The 23,786-nt window shown below is 39.3% G+C and overlaps 2 protein-coding genes across 2 annotated transcripts in view; one reads left to right on the forward strand and one right to left on the reverse strand.

Annotated features, from left to right (window-relative positions):
* LOC134344511 (protein canopy homolog 1-like) overlaps positions 1–3,209 on the forward strand; it is a 90,456-nt gene extending 87,247 nt beyond the window's left edge. The window contains exons 3-5 of the mRNA XM_063044431.1: positions 130–336; positions 683–779; positions 2,796–3,209. Coding sequence (XP_062900501.1) covers positions 130–336; positions 683–779; positions 2,796–2,839 — 348 coding nt within the window. The 3' untranslated portion in view covers positions 2,840–3,209. The remainder of the gene's footprint in view (positions 1–129; positions 337–682; positions 780–2,795) is intronic.
* Positions 3,210–12,109: 8,900 nt separating this feature from the next.
* Positions 12,110–15,723, reverse strand: en2a (engrailed homeobox 2a). The gene is made up of 3 exons (XM_063042419.1): positions 15,474–15,723; positions 15,216–15,410; positions 12,110–12,426 (listed from the first exon to the last, which is right to left on the reverse strand). The coding sequence occupies exons 1-3, from the start codon at positions 15,721–15,723 to the stop codon at positions 12,110–12,112; spliced, it is 762 nt and encodes a 253-aa protein (XP_062898489.1).
* Between the last annotated feature and the right edge of the window lie 8,063 nt (positions 15,724–23,786).

The raw sequence follows: 23,786 nt of genomic DNA on the forward strand, positions 1-23,786 counted from the left end.
TTTTCAAAGGAGCAAAGATTGTGTATTTACTAAACAGGAATCACAAACTACATTATCAATTTGAGCTCTTAAATTAGTTTAATCTTAAGGAATGTATAATATAATATTCACATTGCTCATTTCCTACAGATTCCATATGCGAGATCTGAGATTCATCTACTTGAACTTTTTGAAAATATTTGTTCTAACATGGATGATTATGCACTATATGTGGATCCTGACACCCAGAAGAGGACTTACATGAGATTTGCTCCAAGAGATTCTGAGAAAATGGGTTCAGTAGATTTCAAGAATTTCAAATTTGATCCTGAAAATTCGAAATCACTAAAGTTTGTGGTAAGGTTTTTAAATGTGTTCAGATGATTCAGCAGAGGGCACTAGAAGCTTGTGAAATTGATGATAAGAATTATGCTAAAATGGTTTTGGAAATCATCAAAATTAAGCAGAAAAAAATCATTTTAGTAGAATGGTAATTAGCTGGCCATAATTTCTTGGTAGTTTCAGGTTTTGGTTATTTTGCTGTGGAACTACTCAAGTGGTTTTGCAAGCTGTTGAAAGAGGAAACAGAAAGTGGTAGGGTAACAAAGAAGCATATAGAGCTATGCATGCCTAGCAGTGATGAAGATTCATTTTGACTGTGTTTTGCATTGTAATGCACTCCAATTTAACTCTGATCTTGCAGTGTGAAAATATAGTGGAAGAATATGAAGATGAAATCATTTCCTTATTCACCCATGAGGCAGACCATGTGGCTGACAAGCTGTGCAGTGAAAGATCAGGTATTGTGTCCGATTTAATGTATAGTTTCTTACATTTCATGTTACTATGTCGCTTTGATGTTCTGTAGAAGAACATCTCCTCTTCAATCCATATAAAGTGACTTGGCTTGTTACTCGCAAATGCAAGCTTTTTTCTATGAAGTTTCCAGTAGGCAAATTAAAATTTGGCCTAATTACTGTTATTTGTAGCTATTCAAATTTATCAACCTTTCTTTTCAGTATGCTGCCTAGAACTTGATTTTCTTTTAGTGCATATAGCTTGCTTGTACATGAATACAGAATTGTGCTAAGTATATCCTACTATCAGTAACTGGTTGTCATTAGTATTCAGAAAAGCTGCTTGCTCAAAATCCCCTTAGCTGAAATGAGATTCTTTAGGGAATGAGTGGCTAAAATCTCAATTTTCTTTTGATTAAAGTCCATCTTTAATAACTAATGCTTTTTTCATTTGTAATGTTGATAATGAAAAGGTGATCTATCATAATATTACAGGCTGCAAACCTTAATTTCAACAATGTTTTACTTGATGTGTAATGGTCTGCCTGTGACCCAAAAGCTTGTTTCCTTTTGCTGGCTCTTGAAGATATTTCTCTCGTGTCTCACTGCTGTTAATGTTTTATTTCAAAATGTTGGTGGAACCATGTTAGGAAATCTTTTATTTCTTTTTTTTAAAAGAAATTTACAATATTTTTGTGTATTTTACCACACAATTTTGACTGGTGATTCACACCTGACATTAAAATAAACAAAAATATCAAAGAAATGACGTAGCTTGAGAGAATTCGATACTCCTGCAAAATATCTTGGAATACCATTGTATTTTAAACTTGGGGTTTCTGGCTCAGTTTTTTAAAATGAGAAACATAACTGTATGATTTTGATACTGTAGGCATAAAAATGAGATCCAAATACAATTGAAGATGAAAAATAACTTCACCTAGTTCAGAATATCAAAACTTGAATTTTCATTCGGTTTCTGAGTGTTAGTTTTATATTGTCACTAACATAAGGAACCTTAAATAAATCTTGATTATCATCGTATGATATCGTCAGTACTGGATATTCAAAATTTACAGAACTCTAGTCTGACCCTGTGAGTTAGTTCAAGACTTAAGTACATTTCTATTATGATAAACCTATATTTAGTGCCTGTTATACATTTACTAAGCTTGCAAACAGGCATAGCAGAGCGTGGTGCTTTCCCAGGTAGAACTCTGCTATTTTATACACGTCTTCCTGAAAGAATCTAACTTCACAGTTCTGGGAAAATTAGTAACTTTTAAAAATAAAAGTATAACTTAAAATGCCTAAAATAATATGTATAATAATAAAAGATACTCCAATAACTATAAAAATGGAAAGTGTTTTTGCCATACTTCCTCGTTTTCAATTGTCTTTTTCTCTGCAAGAAAAGATGGTAATATTCTAAATTTAATCTAACTGGTTTTGAGAGCCATAGATAGTTTAAAATCCCTTTTTAAATTGTGACTGGCTAGAGAGGGCAGTTTACTTCAATATAACACGAATCTAAAATTATTTCCTACAGGATATAAAAATGATAAATTTTGGAATGATTGTACCATCCTTAGAGTTTTGCCACTCTTCTTTGTGGAACTATTTATATAAATTGATTCCTTTAATACTAAGTTTACTTTGATACGGATTCTCCAGGTTTCAGTTGTTCAAACAATGGAAAAGATAACTTTAGAAATGGATTCACCTTCAATATAACAAAGTTGATTTTTTTAAATCCTACAGTTCTGTTCCAAAATGCAGAATATAAAGTCACATTATTTTTGAAAACCTGTTTTGTTAATTTGCTTTCATTTTTCAATAGTAAGGAATGTTTTCTTTTAAATTGTATTGTTTTGTAGTAATTTAAACATGATTTTTTTTCAAATGGATTTTGTGCTGAGTAGATATTAAAGATATTACTAGCTATTAAAATATTCATACAGTTTGAGCTATTCTTTAATAAAATGTGTATTTATTTTTCCCTCCTACCTCACTCACCAGAATTTTGCAAACCATCTGTACAAACTCACCACCCTGAACTATAAAAAAAAATGATATTTCAAGCTGGAATGGAAGAGTTCTTAATGTCTGCATCAACAACTGGCAATTTACACTGGATCAGAACTGCTGCTCTGTATTTAATCTTTGCTTATATCTTCTGTCCAAGAACCACTCAACCACAGATTTGGATATTTTCATTATGACTATCTTTTGATAATTCCTGATTTATTAAAGTCTATCTGGATTATCTAAAATTTATTAGAGGAGTTTTGTAAGTCATTTGTATTAATGCCCATTTTCAGGAAGATTTTTAGCTTAATACTGGAGGTAAGAAAATGCTCCTTTAATTTTCAAATGGTGTGTTTTGATTCTTTCTAAAGCTTATGTTCCAGTTCTTGCAAATAAAGTTTTTATTCAAAATTTGTGGATTTGTCATTATTTCTGCTAGTTCTTTTTGTGAATTGGCTTTTACTCCTGTGGACCACCCTATTTAAATTTAAACTTCCCCACTGCAAGTTTCTTAATTGCCCTTTTGAAAATTGAAGAATTCTATAAAAATAGTTAGCACAGAATATAGAAGTCGTTTTTTATCTCTGCATAACAGTAAAAATCCCATTTCTATGACTAATAATGCACTATTGAGGATCTGTATTATGTTTAAAAAGAAATTGTACCAGTTTATCTGGGAACGCTATTTTCTCTTCTAAAACTGAGATTGATGGAAAAGTAATGTCCTTTTCCACCGCCCCATACCACCCCCCCCCCCGCAAAAAGTTCGCATAATGGTTCCAATAGACTGTGCAGAAAATCATTTTTAGCAGACAACTTGCTTGGTATGGGCAATGCAAAGACATTGTTCCTACCTTGGCATTTTTATATAAATAACGGTTCGCACCCTTTTAATTTCTGGGCTATAAGCATTTTAAATGGTCCCTTAATTTACGTCGTAACGATAAGGACGAAGCATTGTATGATTTGATAACTTTCCCAACAACAGGTTTTCAATTATGCCCAATTCTTCTGTGACATAGCCGCCGTGCTTTCTAAATATACTGCTCAGTTGATTATAATAAAAGGAGGACAATGGGCAAGCGTCGGCAAATGTTTTAATGCTTCAAATTCGACGACTTTTTAAATAACACTACAAGTAAACTTCATTATCGTTTAGTGAAGCCAAAGATTCCTTAACCTGGAACCATTGCTATTGGCTCAATAATTGTTTCTTTATGATGCTGAAATTGACACATAATCTGTGGTCATGAGGTCAAAGTCCTACAGAATGACCAGTATAAAGAGAAACTTTCGAAGTTTGAAAACACCGTAGGAAAATCTGAAACGCTCTGGTTGTTAGCTCGTTTCAGCTACCGACCCGAAAATGTTCATTTAGTTGATACTTTGAAATGATTTTTCTCTCTTCTGATGATCTGCAGCAAAGTATTAGCTCTTTGTCAGCCTACCATGTTTACATTTCAAATTGTGCACGGACTCATTAATTGTGTGAAGGTCCTATAGTGTGTTTCCTTTTAAGCAGGAGCATATAATTGTAATTCAATACAGAGTCCTGCTGAGAAGGGTACACTTGTGGAGATGCAGCTAATGGCGTTCCTTTTTAAATAAATATTTACCATCGTAGGTTTGTACTTTTGTTAAAAACTTCTAAAGACAAGCACTGTCCTCGATTTCCTTTATAATAATTCCGAATTTCATGTACCGGTTTTAAACAAACTTTACCAAAGGATGGTTGGATTGCATTTATACTGACCGATCTCGAAGAGCAAACGCTTTCCCGAATTATTAATTTGAACAGTGATGAGGAATTAATAGTATGACTTTCGAGTTCGGGCTGGTAGAACTTCCATCCACCCCAACGGAATGACCACCTATGTTACTTCCAGAAATTACCAGCGTCTTTTAATGGATAATCGCTTACAAATTTTGTTGGTCGACTGCAGAAAAATAGAACCTTACATTTAACAAGGCTTCTGCTTTAGTTTCAAGAATATATAGACATGGGTATTACAATTTGGTTCACTTGGTAATGATTTGTATTTACAATTAATTTTTCATCTGCGTCTTCCATGAACCAACCTCTCCAATGCCACGGTGTACTTTTAAGCTACTTGACTTTTTGAGTCTATTGTTGTGGACTATATTTCTATAACTACAACACAAACTGTCATTAACAATTGTACCAATGAGCGAGATCAATGTTCTGCCTCGATGTAAAATTAGTGGAATGGATTTAGTTTGCCATCTACAAACCGGACAGATAAATGCTCATTTCCTCCTGCTCGTATTCGCCTTGGTAGGGGAGCTTAGCAAGGTCAGTGACACAGCTGCTAAGGCTTTGGGTGGAAGGGAGGGAGTATCTTTCTTTAGACTAGCCTGGTCTGTATGAAGGAGCATTTTGTAAAATTACTTAAATTCAATATCATTGAACCAGGAGGTCCACCTCAATCAGAACTGCAGCAAAGTGGTTCTCTACAGTCTGACAAAGTTCAGCCTCTGAGCTGCAGCATTAACTTGTATTCTAACAAGATTAAAATATATTTGTCCTGGGGATTAGCATACTTAAATCCCCCTTCCCCTTTTTGGTGGTGGCAGTTCCCTTTGATCTGTGTTGCATGGCAAGAGCCTGGCTTGGTCCTGGCCATCCGAGTGCCAAGTGTGAAATCGGCCTGATGTCATCCCTATTCTTCACTTTTACATCTTTCACCAGTTTAATTATATTTCCGCCACAAAAGGCTGGCGCTTCATTGCATATTCAAGTTGGACAAGGAAGCATTAAAAAGTATGGGTGAAATAACTGTGGGGGGAGGGGATCGCTTTTGTGTTGAAGACAGCTAGTCGGCCCCCAAAAAAAGTAATTTTCATCTGCTTATTTTTTCTTTTTGTTTCCCCACCCCAAGACACATTACTACATAGTGCATTAAATGATAACATTGCACTCTGTAGTGTATCGTGCTTGACTAAAATATTTAAGTTGGACCTTTATATCTCCCCCGATACATTTTCTACCCACCCGCCATTTGCAATACTTAATTGTAAAGTCACTGGGGGGATAATCCTTTTTAGCTCAACGTCGCAGGTTTTGATTGGTTAAAACGGGTTTTGATGGGAGAGTGTCATCTCGACAGTTTGACGAGGTGCTCTGAAAGTTTGTGAATTTTATTCAGAGGCGCAGATGATTTGGGACAGAGAGGAAATGAACCACCTGCAGTTGTGGCAGAAGCTTTGACCTTCACCCCGGTCTCCTGGCCGCAGACTCCATTCACAGTGTCTGAGAGGCACACAGTTGCTCCCCACTTGTACAGGACCAGGCTCATCAAGGCAGTGACCATTGGGCGTTACTTCCACATACAAGCTAAGCAAGAATAGAAATGCAGATTACTTCTTTAGCATTTGATACCAGGTCAATGCTGGGAAATGCTCAGGCCTGACAGCTCCTTTTGTCCGACGTTTTCAGTAATGTTTCCCAGTCTCTATATTTAGCAGAGACAGGTAGAAACAAATGGAACTTAATGACATTCAGGGACGAAACAAAGGTACTAAGATTTAAAAAAAGAAAGAAAAAGCTCTTATTTACGTTGTAGCTACTTTATAAGTAGAAAATTCAGCTAAACAGGAGTTTCCTGTTTCAATCGAAACAAGCCTGACGGATGTTAAAAGTTATTAGCCAAAATGTTTCAGTAAATTTGGCATTTGTTTAAATATAATTAATTGCATCAAGAATGCTTCACTACCGCGCGGATTATTTTTTTTTTAATATCCTGAACTGAAATGATCCACCTAAGAAAGTTGCTGAGAATTGCTGAGAAGTTTGAAATGGTGAAGGATAAAATATTTAAAAGTTCTTTGAAGGCTACAAAATTCGATATCCTAATATAGATTGTTTAAACGTTAAATATAAATGACAAACATAAAGTTTGCAATCTCGAAGAGACTTTTTTCATCTCGGAAAAAAAACCTTCAGCAAAATTCGGAAAACCGCGATCTGATCCGCTGCGTTTTACCCCCGCACACAAAAGCGTCATAGAGAGTGACCCAAAAAAAGCACTTTATTCAAGCCATCTGTTCTTTAATAACTCGATTTGCCAGCATCTTGGCTTTTTCCAAGTATCATTTCCAAAATAAATTAATTGGCCGATATACTGGAGGATCTGGTTAGGGGGATATAAAGATGCAATTCGGTTGGCAAGGGAGGACCATGATTTTAATTCATTCACACACTTTACTGGGATCAAATTTCTATTGGTTCCAATTAACAAATTCTTTCAAAACCCAATTATCACTGGTCTTCTATCTGCCGGAAATGAATCTTTGCCATGTTTTGTACAATATGAGTATTTTATATTTTTATTTGCAATGCGTTACAATAAGTGATCTCAGTTAATACTCAAACCCACAGCCAAATTTCATTGGATTAAACTCGCCGAAATATCCCGTTTAACAGCAATAAGAACTGTGAGCATGAACCAGAGTGTGAAGCAACATTTATTTTGTTAACAACGACATTCCGTGAAAGGGAAATTTTCTTTAATTTTCATTCCTGAAATGTTTTCAAAATCTCTATAATACACAAGAGTACGAAATTCTTGGGCACTTCAGCGTCTCTTTCAATTCACACCCTTTAAACCCCTATGGCAGAAGTGTGTCACCTTTTTTCTGTCCTTTGCGACTAGTTTAAAAACTTTCTAACTCATATCATCCTTTGCTAATGGTATTTGTTCTATTTTACTCCCCACTTAAAAACCAGGCAATACTTGAGGAAAAATTAATATTATGAACGGCAAGCCCATTGGACAATTAGATCATTATCTGCCAACTCATTGAGAAAGTTTCGAAAACAGTGCAACAAAATATTATTTTAATATACTCTGCCGCTCGAAGATTTATTATCAAGTTTTTAAAAAAAATCTCATTTGCATTAAGACCAATTAAGGGTTGAACTGGCATCAATATATATAGCCCAGCTGGCAATTGTTGCTCCTTCGTCCTCTTAAACTTTTAGGCCAGATCTTGTTTTCCTATTAACCTCATGCATATCAGTTACTGCACGTTTTAATTGTTGAACAGTGACCAAGATAGGATTTTGCTAAATGAGCACGCTTCCTAATGCTCCACTGGTCATTGGCTGCCGGGCCGTTATACTTAATGCATTGATGAGAAATGCCTACCCATCAGCTTTCTGTTCCTCAGTGTTTGGCGTTACCAGACAAATAAGATGATTTGTGTATTAAGGTAAAGAAAAATAAGTTGCTCAAACCTGTATTTACGATTATATTTACTTCTCTTAAATTTCCTCCACCGAATATAAAATATATAAGCCAAATCTCGGGTGCACTTACCATTCAGAATAATTATCATTTTACAAAATCTCACAAAAAATCACTACATTTACTTTATTAAACTCTGTCTGATTTAAAATATATTTAAAGGGCAATTAATTGTAGAGTTCCAAGTTTACACGAGTACAAATTAGCAATGAATCTGTTGAATGACCTTAAATGGTCTGACCCCAGAATTTACATTCCTTTCTATTTAGTTTGCTTGTGGTTCTTATTGAATTCAAAGCAAACCATGGTATACTAAGCGGCACAGAGATCAGTACCCATCATTTCAGTTACGAACGTGACAATTTTTAGTGGCGGGAAATAAATGTTTTGGAGACTTTCTTTTACTTCCCAGAATGCAATGAGTTTAGCTTTCAAGTCCCAGTTATTAATTTATTTGAATTACATGAAACATTGTGAATTTTCTTCGCCTAACTACACGTGCTGAAGCCGCTGCTTTTCCACATTACTCCCAAAGTTTAAAAAAAAATATGAAATCCTCAAAATGATTTTGACTTATAGGGATATATTGGAACTGATGGCCGAAAATGTCAGCAACAGCCAGTCAAATATAACTCGAATGCAACGCTCTGTTAATTTCGACTACGTCGTACCTGGTAACTACTTAAGGTCACAAGCTTGAAATATAATTCCCTTGTAACCGGTCCGCCTTGCGTTCGCGGAGTACAGATTGTTATCATAAGATCCTTTTAAAATTAACTATCATCAAATGTCCTTATTGATGCAGAAGATCACTGTCTTTGATTCTTGTAGCAAATTGTGCTCCGTGTTCCTTGGATTAACTGCAACCTTTTGAGTGGAATGAAAACTAGACTCCGTTTTAGACTGGCTTCCGACGACTTGCTAACATTTACTTTTCAAAATATCAAAATTAGAGTAGTTTTAATCCAGTTCCTCACACACCTCATCTTTCCAAAATTATGGCTTCATTTGTTCTGGGAAACCAACATAGAAGTCAGTAATCCCATAGTTTATTGCCACAGGAAAGTTTTTTAAAAAATATTTGTTTAACAGGATATTTAGCTGCGTTAACGGCCAAAAATTCTGTTATTTTATAATAGAACACCAAGCTGAATCGTTCACGAAAGTTATGCAACTTATAAATAGAGCCGTAATGAATAAAACTTCTTGGTTCCATTTATGTACTTGTTTACGTCTGTCTCATCCTGTATCGTAACACAATATGGCGCCAAAGTCAGTATTTTAAACGAGTTTTTTTTCTTCATGCTGTTACTGGTTTGTGGAGTCTGAATTTTTGGTCACTTTGTCTATTAAAACGAATCCTTAAATGTTACGTGGCTTTTATCAAACTACAAACTGCAATTAAGAAAATATTTCCTTTCGGTAAACATCAGATTGAGCAAGAGTAACATATACTGCTGCACACAACGTCGACTTTTTGTAAAATGTGATATATAATTAATAAGAAAATGTTGTACATTCCTCCTGTCCTTTATCGCGAGACTAACATGATATACAATATATATTAAATTAGATGCGATTATAACATTCCAGACTCTATCACAAAGAAGTGAAAAAGATCTATGATTCATAATTGTGCGTCGTTTTCACTGTACATTACAATCACGGTGTAAAGATAAATGGAGTAAAGAAAGTCGGTTACGATTGGACTGATAATATCTGGAATTGCCATTAAACCCTCGCTCTTGTCGTTAAGGTGTGACCTCGGTATTCATATTTTGCCAGTACTGTATAGGGTCAATGTGCTTCAGTTTTATCCTCTTTGGACCTCAGTGGCAAGTCTTTGAAGTATGAAATTGTTTACTTCATCTAATTAGGAACAAAACGTTTGTAAAATTGAGATATGAATGAGTGAAAATTAGATATAATTATATATCATTTCCACTGTATGAAATCTGAAGTCATGGAGGCGCGGATAAGTTGGGAAGAATATATACAAAATGATTTGCTTGCTTTGCATTTCGGAGGCCAAAAGAAACCACATATCCACCGATAATACTTCCTGTATTACACAGTCTAGGTAATTGCTATTAGTCCTCATTTTCAAAACGATCTTTTCCGCGGACGGTAGTGCACTAACAGTGGCTGCATGGAAATCATCTACAGAAAGTATGTAGACCCATTGCAGCTCCTGGAGTAATTGTTACGTGATTTCACTAAACTTAAATAATCAGGTGCGATATGGCAGTTACAGAAGTATCATAGTTTATGCTATAGCGGCTTTATTAACAGTTAAAAGCAAAGTTGTTATATTTAACTTGTTAAAGTAGAAACTTTATACAAAAGTCGACGTACGATTGTACCCTTGCTTAGGTAAGAGATATCAATGCATTGTATAATTGTTACCGTTAGAATAATTTTGTGAAAAGGCATTAGCAAAGGTATTCGGAAGCCTAATTTTTCCCTTCGCGACTTTAGATTATTGACGATCATTTTTTTTTATCAGAGAATAATGCCTTTGGGGTATATTTTTACCGGGTTCAGTTCATTAGAAAACTAGCAAGGAATACGACAATAATATTTTTGCAAAGAAAGGACGCTCTCTATAGGTCTTGGAAATTACAGCAAAAATTACGTTGCACTTTTTTTGTGTGAAAGACAGGCTATAGAGCACGTGGGCTAAGCCGCAGAAATTGTATTTCCGTGAGGCTCTGATTGCGTCGAATTTTAGGTCGGAGACTGAACGAGAATGAGCTGCTGTTTCTACAGTGCAGTCTTTAAAATGGTGCCTTTAAATCGGAGAGTACAAACGCACTCGCAACCAGATACAAGGGAAAGAAAAAAATATTCTCCACGTTCCGGTTGATTATCTACAATTGCAAAGTAAGTGGCACCTTTCGTGTTATTTATGCTTTAGTGTGTGTTTAATTTAAAAAAAACAACATTCAACAGCAATGCAAGGATCCAAATTATAAAATAGCTATAGAATTTTAAAAATTCACTGTTTACAACAATACTTAAAAGTGTTTTCTGGTCGATTGCATTGTGAATCAAGTTCTGAGTTGAACTTGACATTTCCCCCACCTCTCCATCTGCCGCATGAAGGCGCTCCAGAGGCGGAAGACAGTCGACTGAACACTTTTAAAACCCAACCACCTTCCCCCACCCCACCCCCACTCCACAACAACACACTCCGCTTTTTTTGAAAAAGGAATGAAAATAGTTTCACTTATCTAGACCGTTTGTTTCCAAAGTTTTGTCGAACGCTTGCAGCGTCCCCACTCCACAACACTCCAAATGTTTTAAAAACACTGAACACCTCACCAAAGCAAACGCATCAGTGAAAGTTTCATTCACCGCGCCTCACAACCTTTCATCAAGCCCAAAGAATAATGTATACATTTTCACACAGTTAACAAAATTTGACCGTCCCTCACAACGTAATTATCCGAGCCTCTGTTAAATCCTTTAAATTGATAAGGCTCACATTTCCGCTATTAACAATCTAGACCAGTTGATGCGACGCTTGAGTGTATTTTGCCTTACCACCGCCTTTCGTTCTTTGTTTCTTTTAAAGAAAAGTCATATCAAAAATCTGTAAACCTTGTAGTAGAATCAAACATTTGATATTTATTTAATTTAACATTTTTGTCTGTAAAAGAACAGCAGGAAAAATCTTTGGGCTTCAGCGGGTAGGTTTAAATGTCACGTTAGACTGTTCACCGAGCGCCTGCAGCATCCAGTCGACGCCTGGTAGAAAATGCGACCAGCAAACAATATCCACGGCAAAAAAAAAGTAGCTTCTGAAATCCCAGAAACAATATCTCATCATATATTGAAATATTTTTTCAGTTTTTTACAACACCTTACCTGAATTATATACACAGAATATTGCGGAATAATATTTCATACAATTTCATTTCTTTTAAAAACTATGCTGGTATCTTTTTTTTCTCTCTCTCTTTCTCAATACACTGGCCCTTTATTTTTGATTTATATTATTGCATTGTATTTTTTCGCACTTTAGTTAAATCTTTGCTATTCACTTTCTTCCTTGTCTTCTTTCCCCGTGCTGGAATGGTTATAAAGTCCTTGCGCCATTAAATGGAGTGCCAGTGTGTTCTTTGATCCGCTAGCTTTCTTGATTTTGGCTCGCTTATTCTGAAACCAGATTTTGATTTGGGATTCGTTGAGACTGAGTTCGTGAGCCAAGCTCTGCCGGCGTTGTTCGGTTAGGTAGCGGTTAGTCTGAAACTCGGCTTTCAGTCTCTGCAATTGTTCGGCAGTGAACGCTGTCCTCGGTCGCTTGTCCTCTTTATTGGGAGTCTTTTTCTTTGGTTTACGGGACCTGGGACCTAAAATGAAAATGGAACGCAGTGTTACAAAAACGCGATGAGATTTTAAATGGCAAAATCAAACAAAAACCCAATCTGCCATTAAGATATACTCTTGTACGAAAGGCATAGACGTGAACACAGGTGCCATTTTTTTTCTCCCTCGTGACATGTTTGTTTCCTAAAATCAAACCTTAAAACTATGAACAGTTTCTTAGCTCTCGAGCAATGTCTGATCATTGACAATTTCTGTCTATTAAATTAGTAATTTTAACATGTAAATATTTCTATCAAAACAACGCTCAAATTTACATACCAGAAAGTACATTATCGGATGGTGTACATCAGCGAGATTGGTGAAGGCTTGAAAATGTGCAGTAGAATTGCAATTAAGATCATTTTTGTATGTGTTCAGTGCAATAGAATTAATTGCAAATTGATAGAGACATGATCCAGCACATATTAAAATACAGACTGTGTGATAACAGTTGTCTACATCTTTAGCCTCCGAAGTTGTAATTGCTTCTGCCTCTCTCTCCCTCTCTATTTCTAAATTATGCAGCTTTCCAAACTTCTGAAAACCATGCAACAACGCAATCAGAGTGACGTTTCTGCTTACTTATTGACTCTCCATTAGATTGGCTTCCGATTATACCAGAGTGCGTAAGGGCATAAGATATCTCGAGGCCAAAACACAATAATGCAACAGCACAATATTTACTTCCACACGCAACTCAAAAAGTTGTGAGAAAAGCACAAAACATTTGCCGAGAGTTGAGTTGCCAACACTGACCCTCTCAGTATGACGTTTAATGGTGGCGATTAGACAGAGAAAATGTGAGATTTCGTGCGGTAATAACTCCCCCCTTTAACAGAGTTGCAGCAGATTTGCAGTAGCTATCTGATATGTGGCAACGCGCAATGCAAAGTTTCTGGGCCACATTTGATAAACCAGGATAAAAGAAAAACATTATCACCTGCGTTAAAAAAGTGTCATGAAAATAGAAAAATGGAAAATAACTAAAATACACTGAATTAATGAGCATTGTTTTCAACGCTTCAGTAAAACAACAAACTTTAAATATATAATAAAATAAGGGTTGTGCAATAATGACAGAAGAACCACTCATTCTTACTGACTCTATGGTCTGAAAGTTGTAAGATTATCAAATAACATTGAAAGTAAGCTGCTAACTAACGCCTGATACACAGTCGGCATCTCTAGGTACAAATGCACAACTTTGTCTTCTCAGCGTTGGGAAGAAAAATACATTTAAAATGTGACTTGAGGTGGAATGCTAAGAGTTTAACACGTATTTATCCATAAATTGCAAGCGTTATCAGAAGCAGCAAATCTTTGAGCAGCCTTGGAATAAAGTGCGACAGTCCAGGGGGGCAGTGGGTCTATGTGTGGCTGTAATTCGGCCGGCGAGTATAAGGCTAGTTAAATTTTTAATGCATCCCCCACTCAGCTTCTATATAAAGTATGATATCTCATAGTCTACTGTTCACAACTACACGAATAAAATAAAATTTGGATCGAAAAATCAAAAAGTATAATAAACAGTTTCCATCGGACTAAACTAATTATATATGGTCTATATTTCAAAACCTCTCTTTAGTTATTACGTTTTATTATTTTTAATTAAACTTGCGATCATCTAAGTTTGGGTTAGACTTAACATATTATTTGATGTTATTCGTCCTTAGAATCAACTCCTCCGAATAAAACACGCGCTGATATTTATATATCCTTAAAAAATCCCTGTTATTTCCGGTGAGTTATTGCTCGTGTCTTTCGAGGGCTGAAGTTGCAATTTTTGCGCATTACGAAATTTCTAAATCTGGATTTCAACACTGCATTGTTGAGGGTTATTTACTGCGTGTGCTGTGATACTCTTCGCCGATCCCGCTCTCATGTATTTCTCTCCTCATAAACTGCAAGTCTGAAGCCGATCGAATATAGTGAGGCCTACTTCGCTGGCAAAAATATGCTAAATACTAGTCAACAAAGAAGCAGACAAGAGCGATGGAGTGCATCGTGAGCGTTTTAGTAATAATAATCAAACATATTTCTTCTTTAAAAATCCACTTTGTTTTCAGACATGAAACTCAAAAATATCGTCCATTTTATTCTAACAATGGAAGGGGCTTTCTTTCAAACAAAAGATCTTGAGATAATTTATCCTATAGGCGCGCTATTGAAAAATGTTAACCACCAAAACGCGCCCGGGGAAACAGTTGGAGGGACTTGTTCATCGAGTCGATGTTTTCAGACAGATCCCGTGCCTGCAATCTTTCCAACTTCAAAATATGACCTTTAGATTTTTACCGGGAAACGGTAAAGCCGATACTTGGGTCGACTCGATTCAAAGTATGTTAAGTAGAGAGTTGAGGGCGTTCCGTGTCCAATTCTTTCCCCGAAAAAAATCTACAATTTCGACTAACCATAAAAAATTATATTATAAAAACTGATGTCTGTTATGAGGATCCCACGTGTATGAGAATCAATCTTTTGTTATTTCAGAAAGCAAGATGCGTTTGGAAAAGCACTCAGGATACATTTCAAGGCCATCGCCGTGTTTTAGTCTATTTTTGGGAAACTTTTAATATACTGAAACATTCCTGTAAAATGGCACAAGGAAACCGAACGTAAGATCAGTCTATATTTATCTTATGTTTCCACGTCTGCAAAATTAATTTAAACGATGATTCTAAGCCCTAGATAAGCTGCCTTCCAAAGTTTAACACAAGCCCTTTTCCAAAATAAAGATGACGTGGAGAGTGATTTTATTTTTGTGTTCCCTCACCTGAAGAAGGCCTGTCCGAGTATCTAGTGCAGTAAACCCAGGCAGGCCAGAGCATGGGTTGGGAAACTGCGTTGGTGCTGCTGTGGGAGCTGTCGGAATCCGAGCTTTGGGACTGCTCGGCGCTCTCGCCGTTCCTCAGCGCTCCTTCTCCCGCCACATCTCGTTTCTTGGCCGGGGCAGACGGGCTAGGTGGAGCTCCTCCTCCTCCACCACCGACACCACCACCACCTCCTCCTCCTCCTCCCAGCCCGGGCGGACTGCCTCCGCTCTGCCCGGACACCACCGCCAACGGGCTGACGTTCTCTCTCCCAGGGACGTGGTTCTGATCGCGGTGGCCGTCTTTCCTTTTTCCGAAGTCCGGCCGCAAGATGTTGTCGATGAAAAAGTTAGTGATCCGGTGAGGGAGCTGGTTGCCCGGCGCCTGAAGAAGCGGCATGATGGCTCGGTTAGACTCGTTGCTCGACTCCTGATTGTCCACTGGATGGTTATTCTGATCATTTTCTTCCATAGTGTGTGAACGCTTCGGAACTGTAGTCCCCGTCCCCTTTCCCCACTCTCTTTATCCTTTACCCACTCAGTATGCAACGATATCCAACTTGGTTTAGAAAGAGAGAGAGAGAGAAAGCCCAGATCTTGCCTTTTAGTTGTCCCAAACGTTCCTCCTTTAATATCTTGCCAGCATCAATCTCTCCGCCTTTAACGTCTCCCCCCTCCCCCAGTCTGATTCCCTTTGCTCGTTTGGTTTAGGTGCGGATAATCATGCTTTGCCTTGCCTCAGTTCCACACTCAGGTATCCATGGTTCACATTTAATCTGCAGCCTTCACTTTTCAAGGCTCTTGTCTCTCCTCCTCCTCCCCCTCCCTACCCCAACCTGCCGCTCACCCCTCGACTTGGGCAGCAGCAAGGGGGAGACAATCTCTCTCTCCCTCCTTCTTTCTCTCTCACTCACGCAGGCACACACACACACGCACACACTTAGACAGGGAATTAAAATTAAGGAGAGCCGCTAACTGATCAGAAATACTTTCAGTGCGCTGGATTTTTGTTCTTTTTTTAAATAGAGGCGGTCACGTGACGCTGGTCCCCGGGATCCTAGACACGTGCCTCCGTCCAATAAACGGGAGGAGATTTCACCACATGACGATGAGACTTTGATGAGATGACAACGCCGCGTAACTCTCATCTCCCCTCTCCTTACTTAAAGCTGTAGTACTCTCTCCTCCAAGGCATAACCGCACCGTAAAAGCTCCCCACAAATACTCAGCACACGCCAGTGCTTTAAGTTCATCAGTCATTTTCACCTCCAGCCAATTAGAACAAAAAATAGCTCACTCATTTTACTATGACCTTTTTTCCCTAATACCCTCTGTACAATAGAAATCTTTTTTTTCTGTGCACCTACCCACAATCCTTCGCCCTATTATTACACAAATAATATTTGATTGGGTAAAAGCACAAAGCGATGGGGGAAGAGAGAGAGGCAGGGAGGCGTACAGGACGGCTATTTCTCATGCCCGTTGAAAGCTTTTAATTTCAGTGTGGGTTTCCCAATCACGCCAACGAGTTTTGGAAAGGCGATTTGAAATTGCATAGGTGGTTTAATCTGCCTTCCTATAAAATCTTAGAAATTCAGTAGTAATGGGAAGTCTTCAAGGTAAGATGTTTCATAGTAACCGGGGAAAACCTAGACCCGAAATAGACTTATTATGGGGCCCTTTGAAAGTCAACAATTCATTAAACCGCCCCCGCTCCAAAAAAAAAATCTGTCGAAAAACTCGGTTGATATTTGCTTTATTTGCTGGACCGCAGCGGGAGAGACAAAGCTAAGGGAGCAGCCGATGCAACTGGCCAGTTTATTTTGGGTCAGACGTCAGTGCATTATTTAGGAGCCCGACGCCTGAAAATCGGACTGTGAGAGTCATTTTAACTAGGAATATCAAGCCACTCGGCAGCTTTGGGTTAAGCATCCGCATCCCACCTCCGCTTCCTCCTCTTTAACCAGGAGCTGGTTTGAAATGGGAAGGCTATAGAAGTTGCCGACAGCTGACGAGGTGGAAAGGAGATTTTCTATTTACCGAGGGAAATGCTGACCCGCGTTGTGATTTTATTTTAATGTACGCACGATTCCGAAGCCCGCATCCCGCGGTACATACTAAGTCGGAAGGTGGCGTGCGACTGTGAGGAAAGGGTAGAGCGGTTCGGGGCGGCAGAGGACCGGAATCGGTTAGTCACCCCCCCCCCACTCACTATACTCCTTTCCCCTCCCCCCAGGGACATAATGCGACGGTCTAACTCTCACACAATAACTATCTGGAGCGTTGAAACGCCAACAGGCTTCGGCGCAATCTCCCACCTCAGAGAAAGAGAAAAACGCTCTGGACGGCCGATCCTGTGAAACTTTCTCCGTGTGCTTATGGTACCAGAATCCAAACTGCGGAGTAATGTATTCGAAAGTTTTTTCAAACTTATTTGCAGCCCTCCCCAACCCCCACCAAAACACCATAGTTACATTCTCATGTTTACGTGCCTGCAGATGGGAGAATTCCAACTTTGCACAACTCCAAAGTTTTTTTTAAAGAAATCTTTAAGCACCGGACCGTTTTTCTTAACCACAGGTTTACCACGCTCACAGAAACTATGAAAGTCAATTAGAGAGACTCCGCCAGCAGTTAGCGATCCTAGGGCAGATCTAGCGTGTTAATGCTCAGTAATTAGGCCCCAGAATGTTGCTGCAAAGTGTTTAGCTATTAGCTATTTTCCTTGCGGGGCTTCACCAGTTGAAACAAGTTGTAGGTGCAATCGCATTGAATGGACTTAAAATCCGTTGCCTTTGGAAGGGGGTTTAACCTTTCAGTAGGAATGAAATAATTTAGAGGCTTCTTGTAGGGCACTAATTTCAGGAACATACATATTCTGGGATGTCTGAACATAGGACGTTATATCAAACCACAAACAAGAGAAAATCTGCAGATGCTGTAAATCCGAGCAATACATACAAAATGCTGGAGGAACTCAGCAGGCCGGGCAGCATCTATGGAAAAAGAACACAGTCGACGTCCCGAAACGTTGACTGTTCTCTTTTCCATAGATGCTGCCTGGCCTGCTGAGTTCCTCCAGTATGTTTTGTGTGTTGATCGGACGTTATATAAATCACTTTATATGCACAAGATGTGAGCTATGAGTTTCAAACCCGTGCCCAGTCGTCGTCTTGAACCGCGACCGTGTTGCTGATGGAGCTCTCCACTAGTTTTGTTGGGATTGTGAACAGTTTTGGCTTCGCTCTTCTCGCCAGCCAGCAAACATGAATACATATATCTTTATTTGCACTTGTGTACTGGAAACAATCTTGAATCGTTCTCGCTTCATACCGTATCATGCGGTGTATACAATTCTTGTTTCCCCCTCCCCCCCCACTACATTAACGAGGGTGGTTTGCTCGGGAGAGCTACTGGTGGGGTGGGCCAGGCCAAGATGGCCATTCAGGTGGCGAGGAGTCGAGTGCTCTGCCCGGGCCGACTGGCTGCCCCTCTTCCAGGTTTACGCTGGTGCTCGAGTTTCCTTAGGGAGGGAGCATACGGTCACTACGGACGCAGTGAGGGAGTTCCGAGAACGGTGCACCCATCCCCCCATACACACACACACGCACACACACACACACTCAGGGAATTGAGTGTAAATGATAGTAACCGTATTTTAATTTGAAATTGTAAATAGTTTTGTAAATCTCTGATCATTGCTTGTTTTTGTGTGAGCGAATAAACTTTTGTAGTTTTGTAGAAAGAAAAATCGAGGTTGTATTCTAAGACGTGTGTTAGTGAGTCTCACAAAGCACAAAAAAAATGCTGGAGGAACTCAGCAAGTCAGGCAGCATCTATGGAAATGAATAAAAAGTCGACGTTTCGAGCCTAGATTCTTCATCGGGACTGAGTCTCTTGTGTTACTGATTTGCAGTTAGGAACATTACTACCATACAAACATGTCTGAAGTCTAGAATATCATCATTGTTATTTTTGTGACAGATGTAGTTTTAAACAAATCCATATAGAATTTCACGGCTAATCTCCCATAGTACTTGGCGCAGTATAGTCAGTGCATCGTTGCTGGAGAATACATTTATTCAGACTCTGCACCTCCCGTCACTCCCCCCCCCCATCCCACTTCCCATACATTCCATGCACTTGCTAAAATCAACATTAGAATTGTTATGGAAATTAGCCCGAACGTTTCTAACAGGCAAGCAGAGGAAAATGCCACATATGCTACGGTGCGTATCAATGCAGAAAACGCCCGTACGTGTTTTATTATTGCAGTGCAATATGATAAACTCCCTATTATTTTTTCTCACGTAACACCATCGCTTTAATTGAGGGGACAAGATGCCCAAGACTATCATATGCCGAGTTAAGCTCGTTGAGCATTTGAAACGAACTCTCCCAGCAGCCGCAAGGAGTCTTGTGGATGTTTAATTTTGCGTTTTTTTTGTATCGTAGTGGATTTTTCCCGCACGCCCCCACCCCACACATTGCGTGGTTTTGAGTGTCACGTGTCATGAAAGGCGCTATGGAAATGCAGGCTTTCAGAAGGGAATAAAGTCAGAGGAGATTAAAGTACTGTAACTGGTTGGAAACCATTCTTAACGTTGTAGTTGTTCACTGTCCGTGGTAGTCTGATAATCCCGTACGACAATTCAGCTCAGAACGCAATGGGAACGCACAGAACCGTCGACTACTCAATCCTCGCCGTTTGCTGTAACGACCTCACTTTTCTTTAATAAGTTTCCAGATTCCCTCCCCACGCCAATTCACTGGAGACTTATTTTTGGCAGGATGGAGTTGGTGGCGGAGCGAATAATAAGACCATAAGACATTGGAGCAAAATTAGATTTTTCGACCCATTGAGTCTGCTCTGCCATTCTATCATGGCGGATTTATTACCCCTCTCAATCCCATTCTTCTGCCTTCTCCCTGAAACACTTAAGCTCTTACTAATCAAGAATCTGTCAACCTCCACTTAATGACACCAACAACTTGGCCTCCACAATGGTCTGCGGCAATGAATTCCACAGATTCAGCACTCTGGCTAAAGAAACTCCTCCTCGTCTCTGTTCTAAATGGACGTTCTTGTATTCTGAGGCTGTACCCTGGTCTTGGACTCCCCTACTATTGGAAACATCCTCTCCACGTCCACTCTATCTACGCCATTCAATATTCGATAGGTTTCAATGAATCCCCACTCCCCATTCTTCTAAACTTCAGCGAGTACAGACGCATCAAGAACTCTGTACAGCATCGATCGAGACCACTCGGTCCATCGCGTCCTCTCCAGCCCTTTGTAGAGCGTCAGTCCCATCTCTCGTTCTCCCACAATAGCCTTTCAAATTTTAAAGCTTCACCTACTCCCTGATCATATTCTTTTGGGTTCGTTATCCATGCTTCTAATGGGATCTGATATATTATATGGCGAGGCCTCGTTGCCCTTCCAACAGCAGTGTTTAAAGTTAACCCACAGTTTAATTCTCCCCTGGAAAACCATTCTCGATCCAGAACGCCAGTATTAATTAGCTCTGCGAGAGTGAAGGTGTTCTTATCAGTGTGAGAGGAAGTCCAAACGCCAGCAGTATGAACCAACAAATTGCAACATTCTAAAGAGCCCCACGGCTCATATACACTCAGTTCACAAGTACTGAAACTACCTTCTGTTTAGTTTCCACATCAGGCAGTGGGTGAATTGGGAAGCATACCAAGACCTAATTTGTGTCTTCCCGTGCCTTCGACCTTGCTGTTGAGCTCGGGGACCTAGCCGGCACTTTATGTTTCAGACCAAATGTCACTGAAGATGACTTGTAAACACTATTAGCATTCTGTACTGGATACATTGATAAACATACATTGGGATAAAGATCCGTCAGTGTAACTACTGTTCATTCACCCACACCACGAGAGAAAAAAAATGTATGAATGAACTAACAATTAAGGCTATCTCTGGGTTTAACATTTGTTTAAACAATTGTGCCCATGCTGTTCCCAACAATCCATTAAACGTCACAACAATTGTATTTTTGTCTTTTAGTAACAACTTGGTAAATTAATCCCAGCGTCTTCACACATACAGTATGGGGTCGTTGAATGTCGGTGAGTTCACCTTTAATGAGAATTTCTGTTGCCATATTCTCTTTTTACCCAGTTCTTCCTCAGTCCTGAGTTCAGTGGAAGTTTTCGTTCACCGTGACTTCAATGACAACTTCCGCTAATGATATAGAAAGTCCTTTTTGATACATCTGAGCTGGGACTGGTGAAGCTCGCAGACTGGCCGATACTTCTTCAGGACAGTGTCTACTCTACAGGTTAAACTTATTCAGATAGAAAAAAAAGATCTCTCCTGTATACGGCGTGCGATGACAATGACGAAGATAACAAACACCAGAAAGACACCTGTGTATTAAAGGATAATTATGTTAACGCCTGAAGTGTTTACACCAATCAGTGTCCGTCGTAAATAAAAATACATGTCACCTTTTATATCATCTTCGTATGAAGAGCCCAGGCTCCACACTTCAGAGGAAGTATTCACACCTGTGTAAAGTAACAAATTAGGTGAAATTTATTAAATACTCCGTATATTTAAGACCATAATAAATAGGAGCAGAATTCGGCCATTCGGCCCATGGAGCATGCTCCGCCATTCGATCACGGTGGATTTATGGTTCCTCTCAATCCCATTCTCCTGTCTTCTTTGACAGCCTTACTAATCAGGAACCTATCAACTTCCAGTTTAAATATACCGAATGATTTGGCCTTCACAGCCGTCTGTAGCAATGAATTCCACAGATTCGCCACCTTCTAGCTAAAGCAGTTCTTACTGAACTCTGTTCTAAACGAACGTCCTCTGATCCTAGAGTCTCACACTGTTAAAGACATCTTCTCCACGTCCACTCCATCTAGGCCTTTAATATTTGGTAGGTTTCGATAAGGCCCTCCTCATTTTTCTAATTTCCAGCGAGTACAGGCACACAGCCATCAAATACTCCTCATACGTTGGCCCTTTTTGCCCTGGTATCACTCTCGTGAATATCCTCTGAATCCTCTCCAATGCCAGAGCATCCTTCCTGAATTAAGGGGGCCAAACCTGCGCGCAATACTTCAAAATGCAATCTGACCAGTGCCTTATAAAGCCTCCTTGTTTTTATAAGACAGTAAGACGATAAGACATAGGAGCAGAATTAGGACATAACGGCCTATCGAATCTGCTCCGCCATTCCATCATAGCTGAATTATTATTCCCCTCAACCCCATTCTCCTGCCTTCTTCCTATAATATTTGACGCCATGATTAATCAAGAACCTATCAACCTCCACATTAAATATACCCAATGACCTGGCCTGTGCAAAGAACTGTCTGTGGCAAAGAACTCTACATGTTCATGAATTTCTAGCTAAAAAAAGGTTTCCTCATCTCTGTTCTAAAGGCACATCCCTCTATTCCAAGGCTGTGCTCTCTGGTCCTAGACTCCCCCACGATAGGAAACATCCTCCACATTCACTCTATCTAGGCCTTTCAATACTCGATAGGCTTGAATGATGTCACCCTGAAGTCAAATGCAATGTTAGCGTTCATTTCTAGAGGATTATATTTTAGTCCTGTCGAAGTGAATGCTGACACTGCCTTTGACTTCCTTACTACTTTCAATGATTCTGTTCTGGTTATTACTCTATGGATTTATTGAGTATGGAGATTGGTGAGCCTCTGGCGATGACCTTTGCATCATCATTGCAGACGGGAGAAGTTCCAGAGGATTGGAGGGTTGCGGATGTTGTTCCCTTATTCAAGAGAGGGAGTAGGGATAGCCCATAAAATTATAGATCAGTGAGTCTTATTTCAGTGGTTGGTAACTTGATGGAGAAGATCCCGAGAGGCAGGATTTATGAACATTTGGAGAGGCACAATATGATTAGGAATAGTCAACATGGTTTTATCAAAGGCAGGTCGTGCCTTATGAATCTGATTCAATTTTTTGAGGATGTGACTACACACATTGATGAAGGTAGAGTAGTAGATGTAATGTATATGGATTTCAGCAAGGCATTTGATAAGGTACCCCATGCGAGGCTTATCGAGAAAGTAAGGAGGCATGGGATCCAAGGGGACCTTGCTTTGTGGATCCAGAATTCACAAGCACACAGAAGGCAAAGAGTGGTTGTAGACAGGTCATATTCTGCATGGAGGTTGGTGACCAGTGGTGTGCCTCAGGGATCTGTTCTGGGACCCCTTCTTTTGGTGATTTTTATAAATGACCTGGATGAGGAAGTGGAGGGATGGGTTAATAAATTTGCTGAAGATACAAAGGTTGGGAGGTGTTGTGGGTACAGTAAAGGGCTGTCAGAGGTTATAGCAGGACATTGATAGGATGCAAAACTGGGCTGAGAAGTGGCAGATGGAGTTCAACCGAGATAAGTGTGAGGTGGCTCCCTTTAGTAATGGGAAATTCAAAGCTGCTGCGCAGGTTGACTATGTAGTTAAGAAAGCATGTAGTGTATTGGCCTTCATCAACCATGGGATTGAGTTCAAGAGCCA

Source organism: Mobula hypostoma, chromosome 3 (assembly GCF_963921235.1).
Source record: "Mobula hypostoma chromosome 3, sMobHyp1.1, whole genome shotgun sequence".
In the NCBI taxonomy this organism is placed as follows: domain Eukaryota; kingdom Metazoa; phylum Chordata; class Chondrichthyes; order Myliobatiformes; family Myliobatidae; genus Mobula; species Mobula hypostoma.

Coding starts and splice junctions, on each gene's coding strand:
- en2a (XM_063042419.1), bottom strand. CDS start 15,723: ATGGAAGAAAATGATCAGAATAACCATCCAGTGGACAATCAGGAGTCG. Junction 15,411..15,473: donor GTCCGGGCAGAGCGGAGGCA/GTCCGCCCGGGC, acceptor GAGGAGGAGGAG/CTCCACCTAGCCCGTCTGCC. Junction 12,427..15,215: donor CTCGGACAGGCCTTCTTCAG/GTGAGGGAACAC, acceptor TTTTCATTTTAG/GTCCCAGGTCCCGTAAACCA.